The 15,048-nt window shown below is 39.9% G+C and overlaps 2 protein-coding genes across 3 annotated transcripts in view; both read right to left on the bottom strand.

Moving 5' to 3' along the window:
• The window catches only part of ell (elongation factor RNA polymerase II), a 38,296-nt gene extending 31,684 nt beyond the window's left edge, over nucleotides 1–6,612 (bottom strand). Inside the window, exon 1 of the mRNA XM_044361534.1 lies at nucleotides 6,093–6,612. Within this exon, the coding sequence (XP_044217469.1) occupies nucleotides 6,093–6,227 (135 nt within the window). The 5' untranslated portion in view covers nucleotides 6,228–6,612. The remainder of the gene's footprint in view (nucleotides 1–6,092) is intronic.
• A 471-nt stretch (nucleotides 6,613–7,083) lies between these two features.
• fkbp8 (FKBP prolyl isomerase 8) lies at nucleotides 7,084–14,839 on the bottom strand. Of its 2 annotated transcripts, none has more exons than XM_044361999.1 (9): nucleotides 14,691–14,839; nucleotides 13,562–13,832; nucleotides 13,107–13,276; nucleotides 12,862–12,950; nucleotides 12,348–12,568; nucleotides 11,909–12,081; nucleotides 11,741–11,818; nucleotides 9,786–9,926; nucleotides 7,084–8,828 (listed from the first exon to the last, which is right to left on the bottom strand). In XM_044361999.1, exons 2-9 carry the CDS (start codon nucleotides 13,818–13,820, stop codon nucleotides 8,742–8,744), a joined length of 1,218 nt encoding a protein of 405 aa, XP_044217934.1. In that variant the 5' UTR covers nucleotides 13,821–13,832; nucleotides 14,691–14,839; the 3' UTR covers nucleotides 7,084–8,741. The 2 variants fall into 2 exon arrangements, with proteins under 2 accessions (XP_044217934.1, XP_044217935.1); XM_044362000.1 differs by lacking the exon at nucleotides 14,691–14,839 and adding an exon at nucleotides 14,373–14,502.
• Between the last annotated feature and the right edge of the window lie 209 nt (nucleotides 14,840–15,048).

Here is a 15,048-nt window from a genome sequence, read left to right as displayed (position 1 = left end):
AAGTCCTGTTTTGATGGGATATGATGCAGCAAACACATCCAGTTTGGTACTTCTGTGTACTTCTGTGTTTCTCCCAGTGTGATAATGAAAGGTGAATATTAACAGGCCTGCTTCACATTTTAATGACCATGAAAACATCTTTTGGAGTCTCATTTAATGATATTATGAAATGAAAATCAATCAACTCCAAATACTCTTTTCAATAAACTGATATTGATTAATAATGTCTTGCTTCTATGCTTATATAAAACAGTGCCAAGTAAATCAATTTTGACTGCAAGGAGCTGCAGACAAGATAAAACACAGCAGACCATTTTCATTACTGGTGTTGTTACTGGCTTCAGGTGATGATGGGCAATTATGGAGTCTCCCACTGTGAACCAGTGGTATCTCTGGGTCATTACCTTAGTACTGCTACCTGAATATTTCATTGCTGCTGGACTTGACCTTTATTGCAGCTTGACATGCTTCTATCAACTCTTTTTTCTACTGAATTAAGTAAATACACGTGAACATCTGTCATTTATTGATGTATGGTGTGTTGTCTTGTGGTTTGTTAAAATTCAAGATAAAAATCAGTCTCACTAGGCATAGAAAATGTTTTCTTTGTGCAATTACCATGTAAAATTAACTGTCACTGGGCTGACAACACTGACAAAAGAAAGCATTTGGATTCTGAGGGAGGGAAGCATACAAGGAGAGATTGCATTATTAGAAAATAAAAAGAGGAATCTCCTTTCATAGTCAGTCAAATACAGAGAAGCCTGCATTGATTTAGCAGAGATTCCTTCAAGGTTTGGCCTAATTCAGTCTTTCTGAATTGATGCAGGAATCTTTCAGACATCAAGTCTGGGCATTGATTCATTATCATTACTTGAAAGCTGTATGCATACAAAACGTGTGTGCATAAACGTATTCCTCTGGTTTCAGTCAAAATTGTACCTGTTTTCATGTGTCATACTGCTCCACTATTGGTCAAAAACCACAGGCACAAACCACATTTATGGACCAAAGACCAAACCATGACCTATGCGCTGACTGATCTCTTAAAGAGACATTGTAGGTCATGGAGTCTGCTCTGTGTGCAGTGACACCAGGTTGACATGGTCACTTGTGGCAACGCTGCCACAGGACAGACGAACACCATGACATTTAGAGTCATATTTGGCCTTAGTGGTTATGGTCATCCCTTGCAGCGTCCCGTGATCTGCTGAAACTGGGGAGTCAGCATTCCTTAAATAACCATAGCACTGGCACAGGCAGACCAGCGTCAAGCAACAAAATCCCCACCCAGTCTCCATTACTTCCCATACCGTTCCCATAGGGGTCGAGACAGGGGGTAGATGGCAGCCAAGCACAAGAACAAAACTGACTTGATGTAAACTGACCTCCTTTGTTTAGCCTTTAGCCACAAATCATGTAACTGAAGACTGATCTTCATCTGCACAAACTATAAACTCTATAAAACTATTATTTGAAAGCCTGGGGCTTATTTCAGGTAATGGATTATTATTGTTGCCTTGTTTACCTGGTCCTGGCATCACATAACATTTATCTATCATAGCAGGTACCTTGTCTGTCATCAAACCATGAGGAAATATTTTAACAGCTCATCATTTGAAAGAACTGGGTTAACGACTACATCACTAAATACATCATTATAATCATTATGGTTAATAATATTATTGCCTCGCTGAAGGTCTAGGGGGTGTAAAAGGTAAACCTGACACACAATTAATTGGCAACCACAAGATGGGTGTCACTACTGTGATGTATGTCTATAAGAATGTAAAATTCATACTTCCAGCTTATAGTTAGTAATCCTTTACCTTCCCCACAAGACAAAAGATGTGACTCATGCCAACAAAAAGGTTTTAACATTCAAATGGAATTACTCATCTCTCACCAATGTAATACTGCAGTGCCAGAACACACAACGTACCGTCACTTCATATGTACCTTTTCCTTGCACTGCCTACAAACGTTCATTTTATATTTGGAACAAACTTCATGTTTCAGTTCAGTGTTAAAGCTTTTGTTTTTGTGGACTGTCTATTTTGAGAAATTTGAAACAGTCGGGGCTTTTCATAACAAAGAAAATGAAAACAAACTGACTCAAACTATTTAATCACTGTGTTTTCCAACACTGTCATCCAGAGACATAATTATAAACTTTTATCTCCACTCTCCATAACCTTCAGCTCAGTGACGCTCAAGTAGCCTTACTCATTTCCTTGCTTATGTCATAGCCAGTAAAAAAAAAGAAAAAGTGTGTCTCTGGGCTGCCAGTCCCGCAGCAGGAGCTCCAGTTCACTCTGTCCTCAGACGTACCAACAGAGGAACCAGCTGACAGTCACGTCTCATACAGGAAGCAGCCAATACACTGAACTCTTGCTACTTGATGACTGCTGTTGCGCAGTGTCATTAGAGAAATACTCATACAGTTTTTCATAAGATACTTAGTACAGCACTGGAATTGGGCCAATGTTTAGCATTTGGTTTGCCTGCACAGGAAGGGAACAACAAGCTTGTAAGCATTCATATTACAGATCTCCTACAACGTTGCATAATGTAGAGACTTAAAAAAAAATAGAATAAAATAAAAAAATAATGTAGAGACTTTACAATGAGTCTATTGACAGCTAGCTTTAACTGTTCCAGATGTATACATTTTCTGTTGCTAGCTAGGGTCTACAATTTATCAAAGTACATTACACTGGCCTGGAACTGCCTGGATTTTAGCATCTTGATGAAAGAGCTGGCATAGCAGCCCAAATGACAGCAAAAGTGGGGTCATAAACATTATCAGCTTTGTCTAATTACATCCTTGACTATGCCACAACTTTTACATTGAAAGGCGTGTGTCATTCTGCAGCTCTCTTCCTCTTCCTTTACCGAGTTCCCAGCTCACCCATGATTTGGTTGCCAGCCAGTGTTTGATTTATGAGGAAGCCAGGGGCTAAGAATAATATAGCAACACTGAAAGCATGTATAAGCTTAAGTTTGGGGTGCCACGTTTTGTGATAATATGTAGTCTGACTGTTTATTTTTTTTAAAAAGAGACATATCTAGTCCTACAGTGATTGATGTGAGAGATACAAATAAAATCAAACTCCTGCTCATATCTCTACCAAAGCACAGGAGTTGGGAAATGACAGAGCAATGCACATAGCTTGAATTTTTCAGGTTGTTGCCTGTTTGTTTAATTCCTTTATTTAGCGTAGGGGAAGATTTTTCACATATTTCATGGTCTAATGTGAACATGGAAAGGGAAACACTAAAACAAAGCCCAAAGCTTGTATTGATTCCACTCAGTCATGTAACAAATCTGATAGACATCTGACCAGTTTGTTCTGTCTTAATGTAAGAAGATCTCTTTTCTCAATCAGTTTGTGCACATGTGGTTTGTGTTCTTAGAGAGGCTTAATATTGTTTGCCACTGCTCAGCAGTCATATTGTACGGCTGTGTTTGTTGTCTTTGAATTTCAATACACTACTTTGAAACAGACACAGGCTCTGAGTGCTCATCTTTGTTTATGCTAACATACTGCAATGTATACACACACAGTATAATGTAATTGATTTAGACATGTGGTATACCTGCACTCCTATGCATAATTAGCGTGTTAGATCAAACAGGTGGTTTTATGTGTGCTCGTCATCTGTCATCTTGTGATGCTGGTGTAACTGGGCCGCAGCAGAGGCTGTTATCAGTCACTATAATAGTGCACATATGTGAATGTGTGCCTGTTCTCCAGTGTCATGTACAAGCTGTTGTCTACAAAAGTATGCAGATGTGCCAGTGTGGTCTTTGTGTGTGTCTGATAAAGACAAAGTATGTTGTATTGTCCTATCACTAATATGTTTGTTGTGTTTCAATGCATAAGTAAAAACAGACCCAACCCAAAGTACCAAATTTAAAATCCCATCTCACAACCCCCCTTTTGTCCACCAAACACCCAGAGTGTCACATGTGCCAGCAAAAGTGTAATACCCTCAAATGATGCAGCACATACTCGTATCACCCAGGTGCTCTGACTGTTAACCCTCTAGGCCACAAATCAAGCACCTGCTTCAATACCACGTAGACGCTGGATTACCCAATATCCTGGATCTGGTCATACTGTGACTTACAGGTTTTAATTAAAATAACAGGGAAAAGGTGATACAGTGAGCAATACAGTTTGAGTGGGTAGCAAGGCATGTCTGTACACGAGGCACTTCTCAATAAGGTTCACCTTAACTGTCAAATAAGATTACAACTTGCCTCTTCAATCATTCAACAATTAAGATCCCAGTGGACAGAATTCTTCTCTAGCGAATCAATTTTTAGGATGTGTACATGTAACATATCTTGCATATAAATTTGGATAAGAATATTTATTTAACATGACGTAGTGGAAGTGGAACAATGGTGCCAAAAATAGGCAGCATTATACTCAATGTTACCAAGGAATGTTACTCCTTTGAGCCCGAGATGCTTGAGACAATCACATGTGTATCGTCCTGCCTGCTCATTAAAAATAACCCATTCTGAATCACAAGCACTATCAATGACAGACAGTGGTACAAATACTTGTGACTGTATCCTCATGTTTTAGTCCAAATAAGGAACCAATATTACCTGACACTAGCCTTGAAATGTGAAAAAGTGAAACTTTTTGTGCCTTCCCATACTACTTTATCACATGAGAAACTTTGTGTGGGAAGGATACCTTTTATTCACTATTAAGTTTGGGTCAGTAGCCAAAAAAGTGAAAATGCTAATTTGTGATTTCGATGCAGCAGTGCAAAACTCACTGGTTGCATGCTTCATGTTTCAGTCAAAAAGCAAAACATTTAGCAAAAATCACATCTTCAATAAATGCTTTTCATTGGAAAAATGTGGTGATAATGTGCAGTAACACAAATATGAAAAACAGTCCACATGTCTAATTCTTTGTTAACAAAACTACTGTAGCTGCAATAACAATATATTAAAGAGTTGAGAGATGAACCTATTTTGACATTATCTTCCATGTTTCAATCACTGATTTAATTGGCACTCCTCCTACAACTAGTAGTCACCCAATTACCAGCCACAATTTTATAGTTTTGACTTATCAGCTGCAGTGGTGTTGTACACAGCCACTGAAGCTGGTGATAAGGCCCTTTGCTTCCTAGCCAGCCAGGTTTTCCCTGTCAAATATTTATAGAAACTGAAACGTTAGATGGCCATCCTCAGACTTATAGCTCTCTACACAAGTAGCCAAGCAAGCAAGCAGAGCCATGTCAGAGACCAGACCTTAATCCCCCACCTCTTATTTAATAACGGCCATTGAAGAGAAAATATGTTAACTCTACTGTTAATTCACTTTGACGCACTATTAAAAGCTGTAACGTGAACACGAGCCTTTGGTAGCAGCCAGTCAGGAGGGGGGGTTGGGAGAGGAGATGGCCATTTTTTCCAAATTATTCACCCTGTTGTCATTAGATACTTCAACCAAGGCAATATTTTCCTTGAGTTAACAGCTGAAATAAATAAATAAATAATTTAAAGCCCGTTTGTAGACAGGACTTATCCAACGGTATATGTTACCATTATGAGCTAAAGCAAGGTTTGGTAGATTGTTTTGACAGCTTTACAAACTTTCTGGAAACATCTGTACACACAACAGAACTTACTCCGTGTTTACAGTTAAAAACCGTTTAAAGAGATTCTAGTTAGAGAAGTTAACAGCAAAACTGTTGCGCCAACCACAACTAATACACCCTAATAATACAATGAAATAAGTAGTGGAGCTGAGTAGCACTGAGCTTAAATGACCGAGCAGTGTGTGTGTGTGTGTGTGTAGAGGGAGTCTGGGTGTAGCTACAGAAAGAGCTTCACAGCTACCTCACATCAAGTCAGCCTGGCCGGTCGAGAGCTCAACTAGACACTTTATCAAGCCAAACTAGCCGGGCTCAACCCAGCCTGCTGTGGCCGAATATCGCGGCGTGAAGGCGGCAGCAGCGGCCAGACACAGCGGGGGGACTGACCTCACTCTGCCTGTCACAGACTCCCAACGCAAAACCAAACATGTCACGGTACCGTAAAAAAGGGGGTCGCTTACCTTGCTGCTCTGGTAGCCTTCAAACGCTCTCAGCGCGCTGTCAGTGAGTTTAACGTGAAAGACGGAGACATTGCTGCCGTTGCTCACTCTTCCACAGGACAGTCCGTAGCACTGCTCCTCCTTCAGCGCCGCCATCTTTGCTACCGTTCCCACCACCACGCGCACGCATGCACTCTGTCGTAACCGGAGAAACTCCCGTGGCTTTTCAATGAATATTCAATGACCGGCCACTGATGAAGTCACTGAGCAGTAATGAAGCAATGCATAGTCGCATGTGTAAAATAAAAAAAAAAACATTTCCGTTTCTGCATTCATATCATAATGTTATATTGAAAACATAAATTACTATTGAGTAGTCATCGACTTTTACTCATTTACATGTAAATCTCAGAGCTCGTGATTCGCTGTCTATCTGTGCTCATAAAGTGTAGCTGTAGTTTGTGATTTTTTTTGTTATAATTATGTATATGTGACAAAAGATATAAATATATAGATATATATCCATTGCTCACAGCATTTAGGAAGGAGCATGTTCATCAGTATGCGTAGGGAGAGGGAAGCGATAGGTCATCTGATTACGTCAGCGATACGTCAATGTTTGGAAAAAAAGAAAAAAGCCCCACCAGTTTGGGAATATCCAGAAAACTTGGAAATATCCAGCTGTAAACAAATGAAACATGAGACGTGTCAATACTAGAAAATGTGGGGACGTCTGGGTCATTTAGTCATCTTTGTCTTGAAAACAAGAGGGTTGTTTTAATGCAGTTGCTGTACAAATATGACTGCATAAACGTTACTGAATAATGTGTCTATCAGACATTAATGATCAGCAGTAATGTTTCTCAATCCTCTAAGGCCAATTTTATGAGGCAAAAATGCTGCAGGCACATTGTAATAATTTTTAATAATTACTGGGATGATGTTTGTGGAATATATAATAATGGCAGACACTGTGATACATTACAAAGCAGTGCAGGGTGAAAAAGGAAACTGTAGTTTGTGAGACATGTTTTATTGTGATGAATATAAAATTAACAAATACAGGGAATGCCAGGAACTCAAAGCAACTTCTATGACTACTTAGTTTGTCACCAACTTGTATTAGCTTATGCAACTTTTGGCTCTGTAGGCCTAGCGTTTATTCTGGAGACGCTACAGATTCAGTGGTGTCACATTTGGAAATGAGCAAAGATACTGGAATAAGTTAACACCTAAAGGAACATAAATTCAAAGAAAAATTCACAGGCAAAAAATGTAGGGGAGAAAAGAAAACATACACACCCAACACTGTACCTGAAGGGTCATCCTTCAACATTTGGTCTTAATCATCAAAAACTGAGGTATAATTGACTGAAACTGAAAAATAAAAAATAAACTCAACATCTGCAACTCCGTGTACCATTTCTTCACCCTTGTTTCAAAGGTAATAACTGCACCTCTGCTGACATGAAATTAGTTATTTAATACAGTGGTTCTCAAACCTTTTCACGTCAAGGACAAATTAGACCACGGACCCCTATTTGATAAGATTTTTATGTATGAAAGTGTATGAAACCCATGACCAAAATAGTCACACATTCTATCATTGTGTTACTACTAAATGGAATTATAGTGAAAATAAATTGTTCCCCTTTTGCTGGGGACCCCCTGGAACCCCCCCCCCCCCCCTCAGTCGCTGGACGCCACTTTGAGAACCACTGATTTAACAAATGCTGAACAGAAAGTAGAGTATATCTTCTTTAGCAGATGTTTAAACATGTAGACATACATGACCAGAAAGAGAGAAACCCCTCAGCTTCAAACTGCAATACAACAGTCTTGTATATGTTCTGTATATACTGCCTTCGTGAAATTGTATCATTTTTGTTGCTGACACTGTCAGACAGGCATTGATTCAATTCCATGGCGTTTCTTATATTTTTACTCTAGTCACAAAGAGAAACTGAATATTTTAAGGTCCTGCAGGACTGTTGTATTGCATTACATCATACAGGTGATTCTATTTTTCTGGTCACTCGGTGTGCGAGTAGAGTCTGTAGAAAGGGCGAAAGAGTGAAAGAGCACAAAAGCTGAGTATCCTGTCATCATTTGGACCTCAAATGCAGCATCTGCACGAAACCAGTCAACATGAAACATTGTACCATAATTAAAAGTGAAATCACATATTGTCTCTTGAATAGGAATTACTAATTTAACTGCACAATCATATGCTTTAAAACTATAACATAACGTAGGACCATGTCACAATAGCTATTTTCAGTGGGAAAAATATTCTTAAATAGCTCCTATATGAATCTATAGTAAATTACTTTTCATTTCAATGTTCAAATAATCAATTTCCAACATAATCTACCAAAGACAAAAACAATGGCAGCAAAAGAAAACTGTCTGGAAATGTGACAGATACGCATAAACCTACACATTTATAAGGTTGGAAATACATCTCCCATATGCAAATATTGATGTTTTATTATTTGTCACATACAGTTCTCAAACATAGCAGAGAAAGGAGAGTGACAGTGAAGAGGCAACTGACCAACTGACATATGCACCCCCTTTGACCAAAGGTCAGAAGGCACTGCCAGATGTGCCTCTGTGTTTAGGCTCTCACATTGCAGGGCTTGGTCAGGCCATCACTACAGGCTCGGTTCAATTCCTGGCAGCAATGACAACAGATAACGCTACGCCGCCAATGGCTACTGCAGTGGCACCGAATAACCATTTCCAGCTGAGACCCTGAAGAAATAAAGGAGCAAAAGAGAAGAGAGTTGCATGTTAAGTAGGTCTTATAATAACATCTTGATACAGTGAAAAGCACAAAGCAAGATATTAATCAGACTAGGGGTGGACGATATGGCCTTAAAATAACATCAAGATATTTCAGGGTATTTCTGGGATAATGATATTCCTGACAATATGACAAAATACTCCTTGTGGGATTTGTGTTGCCCCCTTTTGTTGTTACAGTCTTCTAGCACTTCCGACATATTAGCATGGTTTGTTGTTCATCTGATCTTTTGTAACCAAACCACATCCACACTACGGAAGTCACTTCCTTTTTTGGAACTAACCCCACTGCTGTTGAGCGAGTAGCAATGTAACTTTCACTTTCAGCCAAGCTTGTTGTTGCTGTGAATAATGGTATGACATCATTATGCCAACAAGATGCAATATTGCCATTATCACAATATGATTTTTTTTTATCATATTAAAAATTATAGCAATATTATCATGAACGATACAATACGGCACACCCATAAAACATTCATAAGTTACAGACACTCCCTGTTCATCACCTTACAAAGGTTCCCTTGACGATGACATAAAGGTCCCATTTACACCCGGTATTAACATGTGATCTGTATCGTGATACATTTATCTGGATAATGACATCTAATCCACAAGCCTTTGCATTTACACCACCTCCACATGTGGTCTGGCTATCTGATCGCATTACAATCACAATGCATTCTAAGTGCATTTACATGTGTTTTTCCTTATCCAGATAGGATATCCGTATACAGATTGCATGTTAATGCAAGGTGTAAATTTGGTTGCATTACTGTATACTTCCATAAAAACAAATGACAGCACGTGAACATCGTGACATCATGGAAAAGCAACAGAGATTCATGCTGTGCTACATTTTTAAAAAATCATTACATTTGTTTTCTCAGGGAATGAAAATCTCACCCATGAGGACTTGGCCCGGTGTTTCTGTGAGCTGCTGCTGCTACTAGTGGGGTTACCCAGCATCTTCTTATACATGGCCTGCTCTACTCCCCTCTGCTCCGAGTGCTTCTTCACCAGTTTGGAAAGCTCTGCGTGGATAGTCTATACAGGAGAGATGAGACAAATGGAGCATGAAAAATGACACTAAGAACCTATTCAAAGGGAATATGACCAGATGTTTTTCTATGATAACAATGGATGGATGAAGTAGTCCCTCAAAATTCTCAGTCAGGTCATTCAATGCAGACCTCTGAAATAAATACAACTTGTATTTTATTTTGCTGTATGTTGTCGTCTTACAAGAAATCACAGGCTTGCATCACAAAATTAACCTTCCATTTAGCCCACGTCCACACAATTATTCCAGGATATGGTTCAGTTATTGTTCTCAGATCTGAGTCACTTCTCTTCTCTTAAAGCTGGTGAGTGACTAAGCAAACCACTGCTTTCAGAGATAACAAACTTCATGCTTTGGAAATGCACTTCCGAAAGACTTATGGAGCACCAATACACAGAGTTACAGCAATGTTTACTTGATAGTAATTTTATATTTGAGCACAGTCTACCTTTAAAGACATCTGCGGGGAGTGAAGAGTCAGTGTAAGTGTCTGTACAAGTCTATACCCTGAGGATTTGTCTGTTCCCGTCTACTGCTAAGAGTAAGTGGATACATCTACCACAGAGTGTTTGAGCAGGGCACCCTTGGCAAGTTGGCACCACTATTGTGCAATCAGCTACCATCCAAAATCACGAAAAAGACACAACGCTGACTTGTCCCCAGGGCAAGGATAAAGTTGGCTAAACAAACATGTAACATCCTGTCCCAACAGCATCCGTGTGTCCAAATACTGTGCCGAGACAGTTTGAGGCTGTCTATACCGGAACTGTCAAGTCTGCATGTCAAATCAAAAAGTAAACAAAGCACGGACAAATAAATCTCATCTTATCCATTTGAGTTGAAGATACAGGGTGTGAAAAGCTGATTCCAGCGTAAAAAAAAAAAATGTAGACAGCATGTCTGTCAGTGTTTTGAGAAGAGAAAGATAGCGCGTCATCTTGTCGCCTCCATGATGCCTGTGCATGTTTAAAACCGCCTCATTGATTATAATGGGAACGTTCTGGTATTGTCACAGAAGCACACCCACTGTTCTTGCTGTTAGAACATGGGGTTATTTAGGGAGTCTTTTAATAACTAAAGCACTAAGAGGCAAGCCTGTTTTAACATTAAAAACATATAATCTAGCACCAATTTAGAAATGCGTGTTGACACATAGACATTGCAAATATACAGAAAGCTGATGACAGTTATGAAATGGCACAATTCTGCCAGGCAAATGGCTTGCTAGTGCATACCATCTGCAACATATATCTTTTTACTTTAGATACACAAAAGATGACATTCCTAACTACACACAAGCCCATTAACAATCTACGTAAGGTATACTATAACAAAATGTGATAATACACTGTATTTAAACTGCATGTGTTGGATGAAAAGCTGAAGTGGCGACCAGGCCATGTGCTGTTTGACAGATTGGTGTAGGACTGAAGTGGGGGATTCTGGGCATGAGTACCATGCTGCTGCAGCTTATAGCTGATCCAAGAAGCCCACACACAGAGCTCAGATCTGCCAAATGGCCTTGTGCAGCCAAAGAACCACATATACCTGACTGCATGAGCAACAGAACAGGAACAGTAGCTAGGAATTAGATATGGCTGGGGTGCAGGATAAACCTATTTACAGCAACAACATGAAAACAGATCCTCTGAAATGATGAATCAGCAGTCCACCTGACCTTGCACTACAGACTATGTGATGTGATATTTTACCCTATGGCACCATCTATTGGTCATAAGGCAGAACTGACGTTTCTTCATGCAAAAAGTTGCATTTTAACAAAAATAAAAGTGAGTACCTTGTTGCTTGGTTCCAACTTCAGTGCCTTCCTCAAAGTTTGAATGGCTTCTGTATATTCACCTTGCAAGGCCAGTACCTTGAGCGAGAACAGATATTTGTTAATGAGACAAGCACCTAGAGATTAACAAAGACAATGTGAAAGAACAAGAGAAAGAGCAATGTGTACCTTCCCCATGCGGAAAAGTGCTTTTATATTTTCTGGCTGGTGTGCCAGAGCTGAGACACAAGATTTAAGAGCTGCATCATAGTGATCCAGTTTCAACTGAGAAGCAGCCATGTTGTTTAAACACTTGACTTTCACATCCATTAGCTCATTTTCCTCTTCGGGACTAATGTCAACTGCAGAAGAAATCACACCATAAAAAAAATTAACAAAATAAGTAAATGAAAGTCACTAAAAAAAACAGAACTTTAAATGTCCATCAGTGTGCCAAGAAAATGAAAATCAGACAAATCTGTTGGGTTTAATCACAAAATCAAAATAAGCAACAACATTATGTTTGCCATACTCCTCCACTTGATAGAAACTTTTCCAAATTGATTAAAAAAAGATACTACTGTGATAAACTTTTCACTGAGTCTTAACTCCCTGGCTTGCATCTTACCTTTAGAACTAGATTCTGTTATCTGCAGGGCAATGCTATACGAGTTGACAGCAAAAGCGTAGTCCCCCCGCTGATAATGAACGTTGCCCCTCTCTCTCTTAAGGCTGGCCAGAGCAATCTTTTCTACAGGGGGCAGCAGCTCCAGGTCTGCAGCGTCAGTAGCTTCCAGCAGTTGTACTTCTAGAGACAGCTCGGCGTCTGGGGGAACCTCAGGTTCAAGACTGTCAAGGGGCAGTTAAGTTCAGGAGTTAAGGACACAAGAGATATCAATCACTGGAACGCACACAAGGAATTTCAACTGTAATGTGTCCCAGTGAAAGTGTGCATTGCAAAAGGGTTCAGAGGAGCAAGTATGGCAAGTAAAACTACTGCGTTGTTGTCCAAATTCAAGATAAGGAATACACATCTTTTCTTGACTTTACAGTAAAATGATTTGAGTTGGATACAGCAGTTTTTGTTTACATTAAAACTGCAACTGCAACTTTTAGGGGTTAGATTAAAACACACTGCCTACCTTCCTCGTGTACCGTATGCATATTTAGCATCAGTCTGGATTAGAGCCTTCTCTCCCATTTCCATGAGCTGCACTGTGAGATCCAGGGCCTGAACGGACAAGTTTCACTGCAGTAAGATACTGATATGGACACTCGCTGTTGTCAGAAGCATTAAGCAGATTATACATATTCTAAAGTGAGAATAAGAGACCCCTTTCTATTTATTGTTTACCATTTGAAAAGAACTCAATTTGTCAGTTATTACCTGGATGACATCCCCGTCTCCCAGAGTGAAAGAGACTTCAGGCTGCTCCTCTACAAGGGTCAAGTCCTTTAGGTACGTTTTAAGATGAATCTTTACATTCTGTCCTTTCTGTGGCCGACTGTCTCGCCCTTGCCCTGCCTCCAGGACTTTTTTCTTAAGTTGGTCATTACCTGGAGACAGACACGGTAAAATGAATTACAGTTAGATACAGCACTGATCATTGTCCAGTGTCAGAAGCCTTGCTCAAAGGAATCACAACATCTTGTTCTAGAGAGATAGTGTCTGATTCCTTGAGCATATTAACATTTTACCAACTTAAAGTGGATTTTATCAGACGACCTTCCCATTATCAGCAGATGACTAACCACTGCAACATGTCCTACTGAAATATTTCTCTCTACAATCTGACATGGTGCTATACCTCCCGTTCCATGGTTGTATGTAGAGCCACATACCTAGTACATCCAGCCATTCTTCCACTTGACCTGGAGGGTCCGCGTCTGTGTCTGCATTTGTCTTTCCAGACTCCTCTGCACTCTTCCCCTTCCCGCCCCCGGCATCTTCCAGAGGAGGGGGGTCGTCATCAATGTCTTCTTCATCCAACACCTCAAAGTCCTCTCCGCTGTCCAGCAACGAGGTTCGTCCGTTTTTCTTTGCTGATGGCGCACTGTCTTGACTATCAGAGGTGTCCATAGTCTCCTCTTTTTCAGTCATAATTAGATTGCACTGGGAGAGAAGGTTAAAGGATAGGTTCACAATTTTTCAAGTCTGTCTTAAAAACAACAGTCAGGTGACTTCATTTGACTAATTTGGATGGCTGAACCTTCATAAAAGCTTCAGAAAAACTTTTAAATACATTTATGCACAGACGGAGGCTTGTGGATTTTGTCCCCCATCACTTACACTGTAAATGCATTATGAAGGGATATTCTAATAAGAAGCGTGAACAGGAGGAATGATTATGGCAAGAAAAACCTATTTCAATGTGGCTTTGGGCACCTGATCCAGAAATCCAGTATCCGTCCTTTAACAAATTCAAAACTGCAGCTAACCTTATTGACTTCTTTAACTTGATGCCTCAAACCCGCGTCTTTCTGTTAATTACAATCACAATCACTGCCTTAATACCATACAGTGTAGCTTACCATCGCGCTAACATGCCATTTAACTACAATAACGCCACCTTAACCTTTCAGACCCGAGCGGTTCGCTGTGAATTAAAAAACAAAACAACATGGGCTAAGAGCTAGCGTAATTACAACTCACCGGCCGACGGATTTACTCCAACAGTACATTTGATGTACAATTACCAAGCTAGCTACATGTTTCTAGAAGTTTCTCTAGCAGGATGCTGCCAATTCATGCTTTCCAACGTTAGCCGAGTAACTTGACATTAGCAAACTAGCATTAGCAGTAATCTCACTAGGAAGCTAACGTCACCTAGCTAGCCAATGCTAGTGAACATTAAGTGAGTGTTGCTATCCAGTTTTGTACTGAGCTACAGGGTATATCAGCTTCAGATAGAGTGTAACATCAGAGCATCAAATGTGATGATCCCGTTTATCAAAATAGACTCCCTCTTACCTTCAAACAGTGTTTTCAGAGGCTTGTTTTGGTCCTGGACTATCGCTCCCTCTAGCTCACCGCGGTGTGAAGTCAGGTTGATTTTGGACAGCGAGAGGAGCTAGGTCTGAATGTGTTGTGGAAAACGAACATCAAACTGACTTCGCCGCTGTCTCTAGCGCTTCCCAACAAGCTGCTTCCGGTTAACCTTGAGCTCATGTACTGCATCCTTTAATGCAGATGTATTAATGTTGAGTCTCACAAGCATAGTTTTAGTTTTTAATTACGAAAATTAGTCGGCCTCTGTACTTACTCTCTGTCTTAAGAAAGAGCTAACATCTAATTACCAAAAAAGCCACATTAGGCTTTTGATCTGTCT

This window comes from Thunnus albacares, chromosome 9 (genome assembly GCF_914725855.1).
Source record: "Thunnus albacares chromosome 9, fThuAlb1.1, whole genome shotgun sequence".
NCBI lineage: Eukaryota > Metazoa > Chordata > Actinopteri > Scombriformes > Scombridae > Thunnus > Thunnus albacares.
The sequence above is the reverse complement of the archived record's forward strand: the minus strand, read 5'-3'. Positions and strand labels throughout refer to the sequence as shown.

Coding starts and splice junctions, on each gene's coding strand:
- fkbp8 (XM_044361999.1), bottom strand. CDS start 13,820: ATGACTGAAAAAGAGGAGACTATGGACACCTCTGATAGTCAAGACAGT. Junction 11,819..11,908: donor CACTTTTCCGCATGGGGAAG/GTACACATTGCT, acceptor TTCTCGCTCAAG/GTACTGGCCTTGCAAGGTGA. Junction 8,829..9,785: donor ACCGGGCCAAGTCCTCATGG/GTGAGATTTTCA, acceptor TTATTTCTTCAG/GGTCTCAGCTGGAAATGGTT.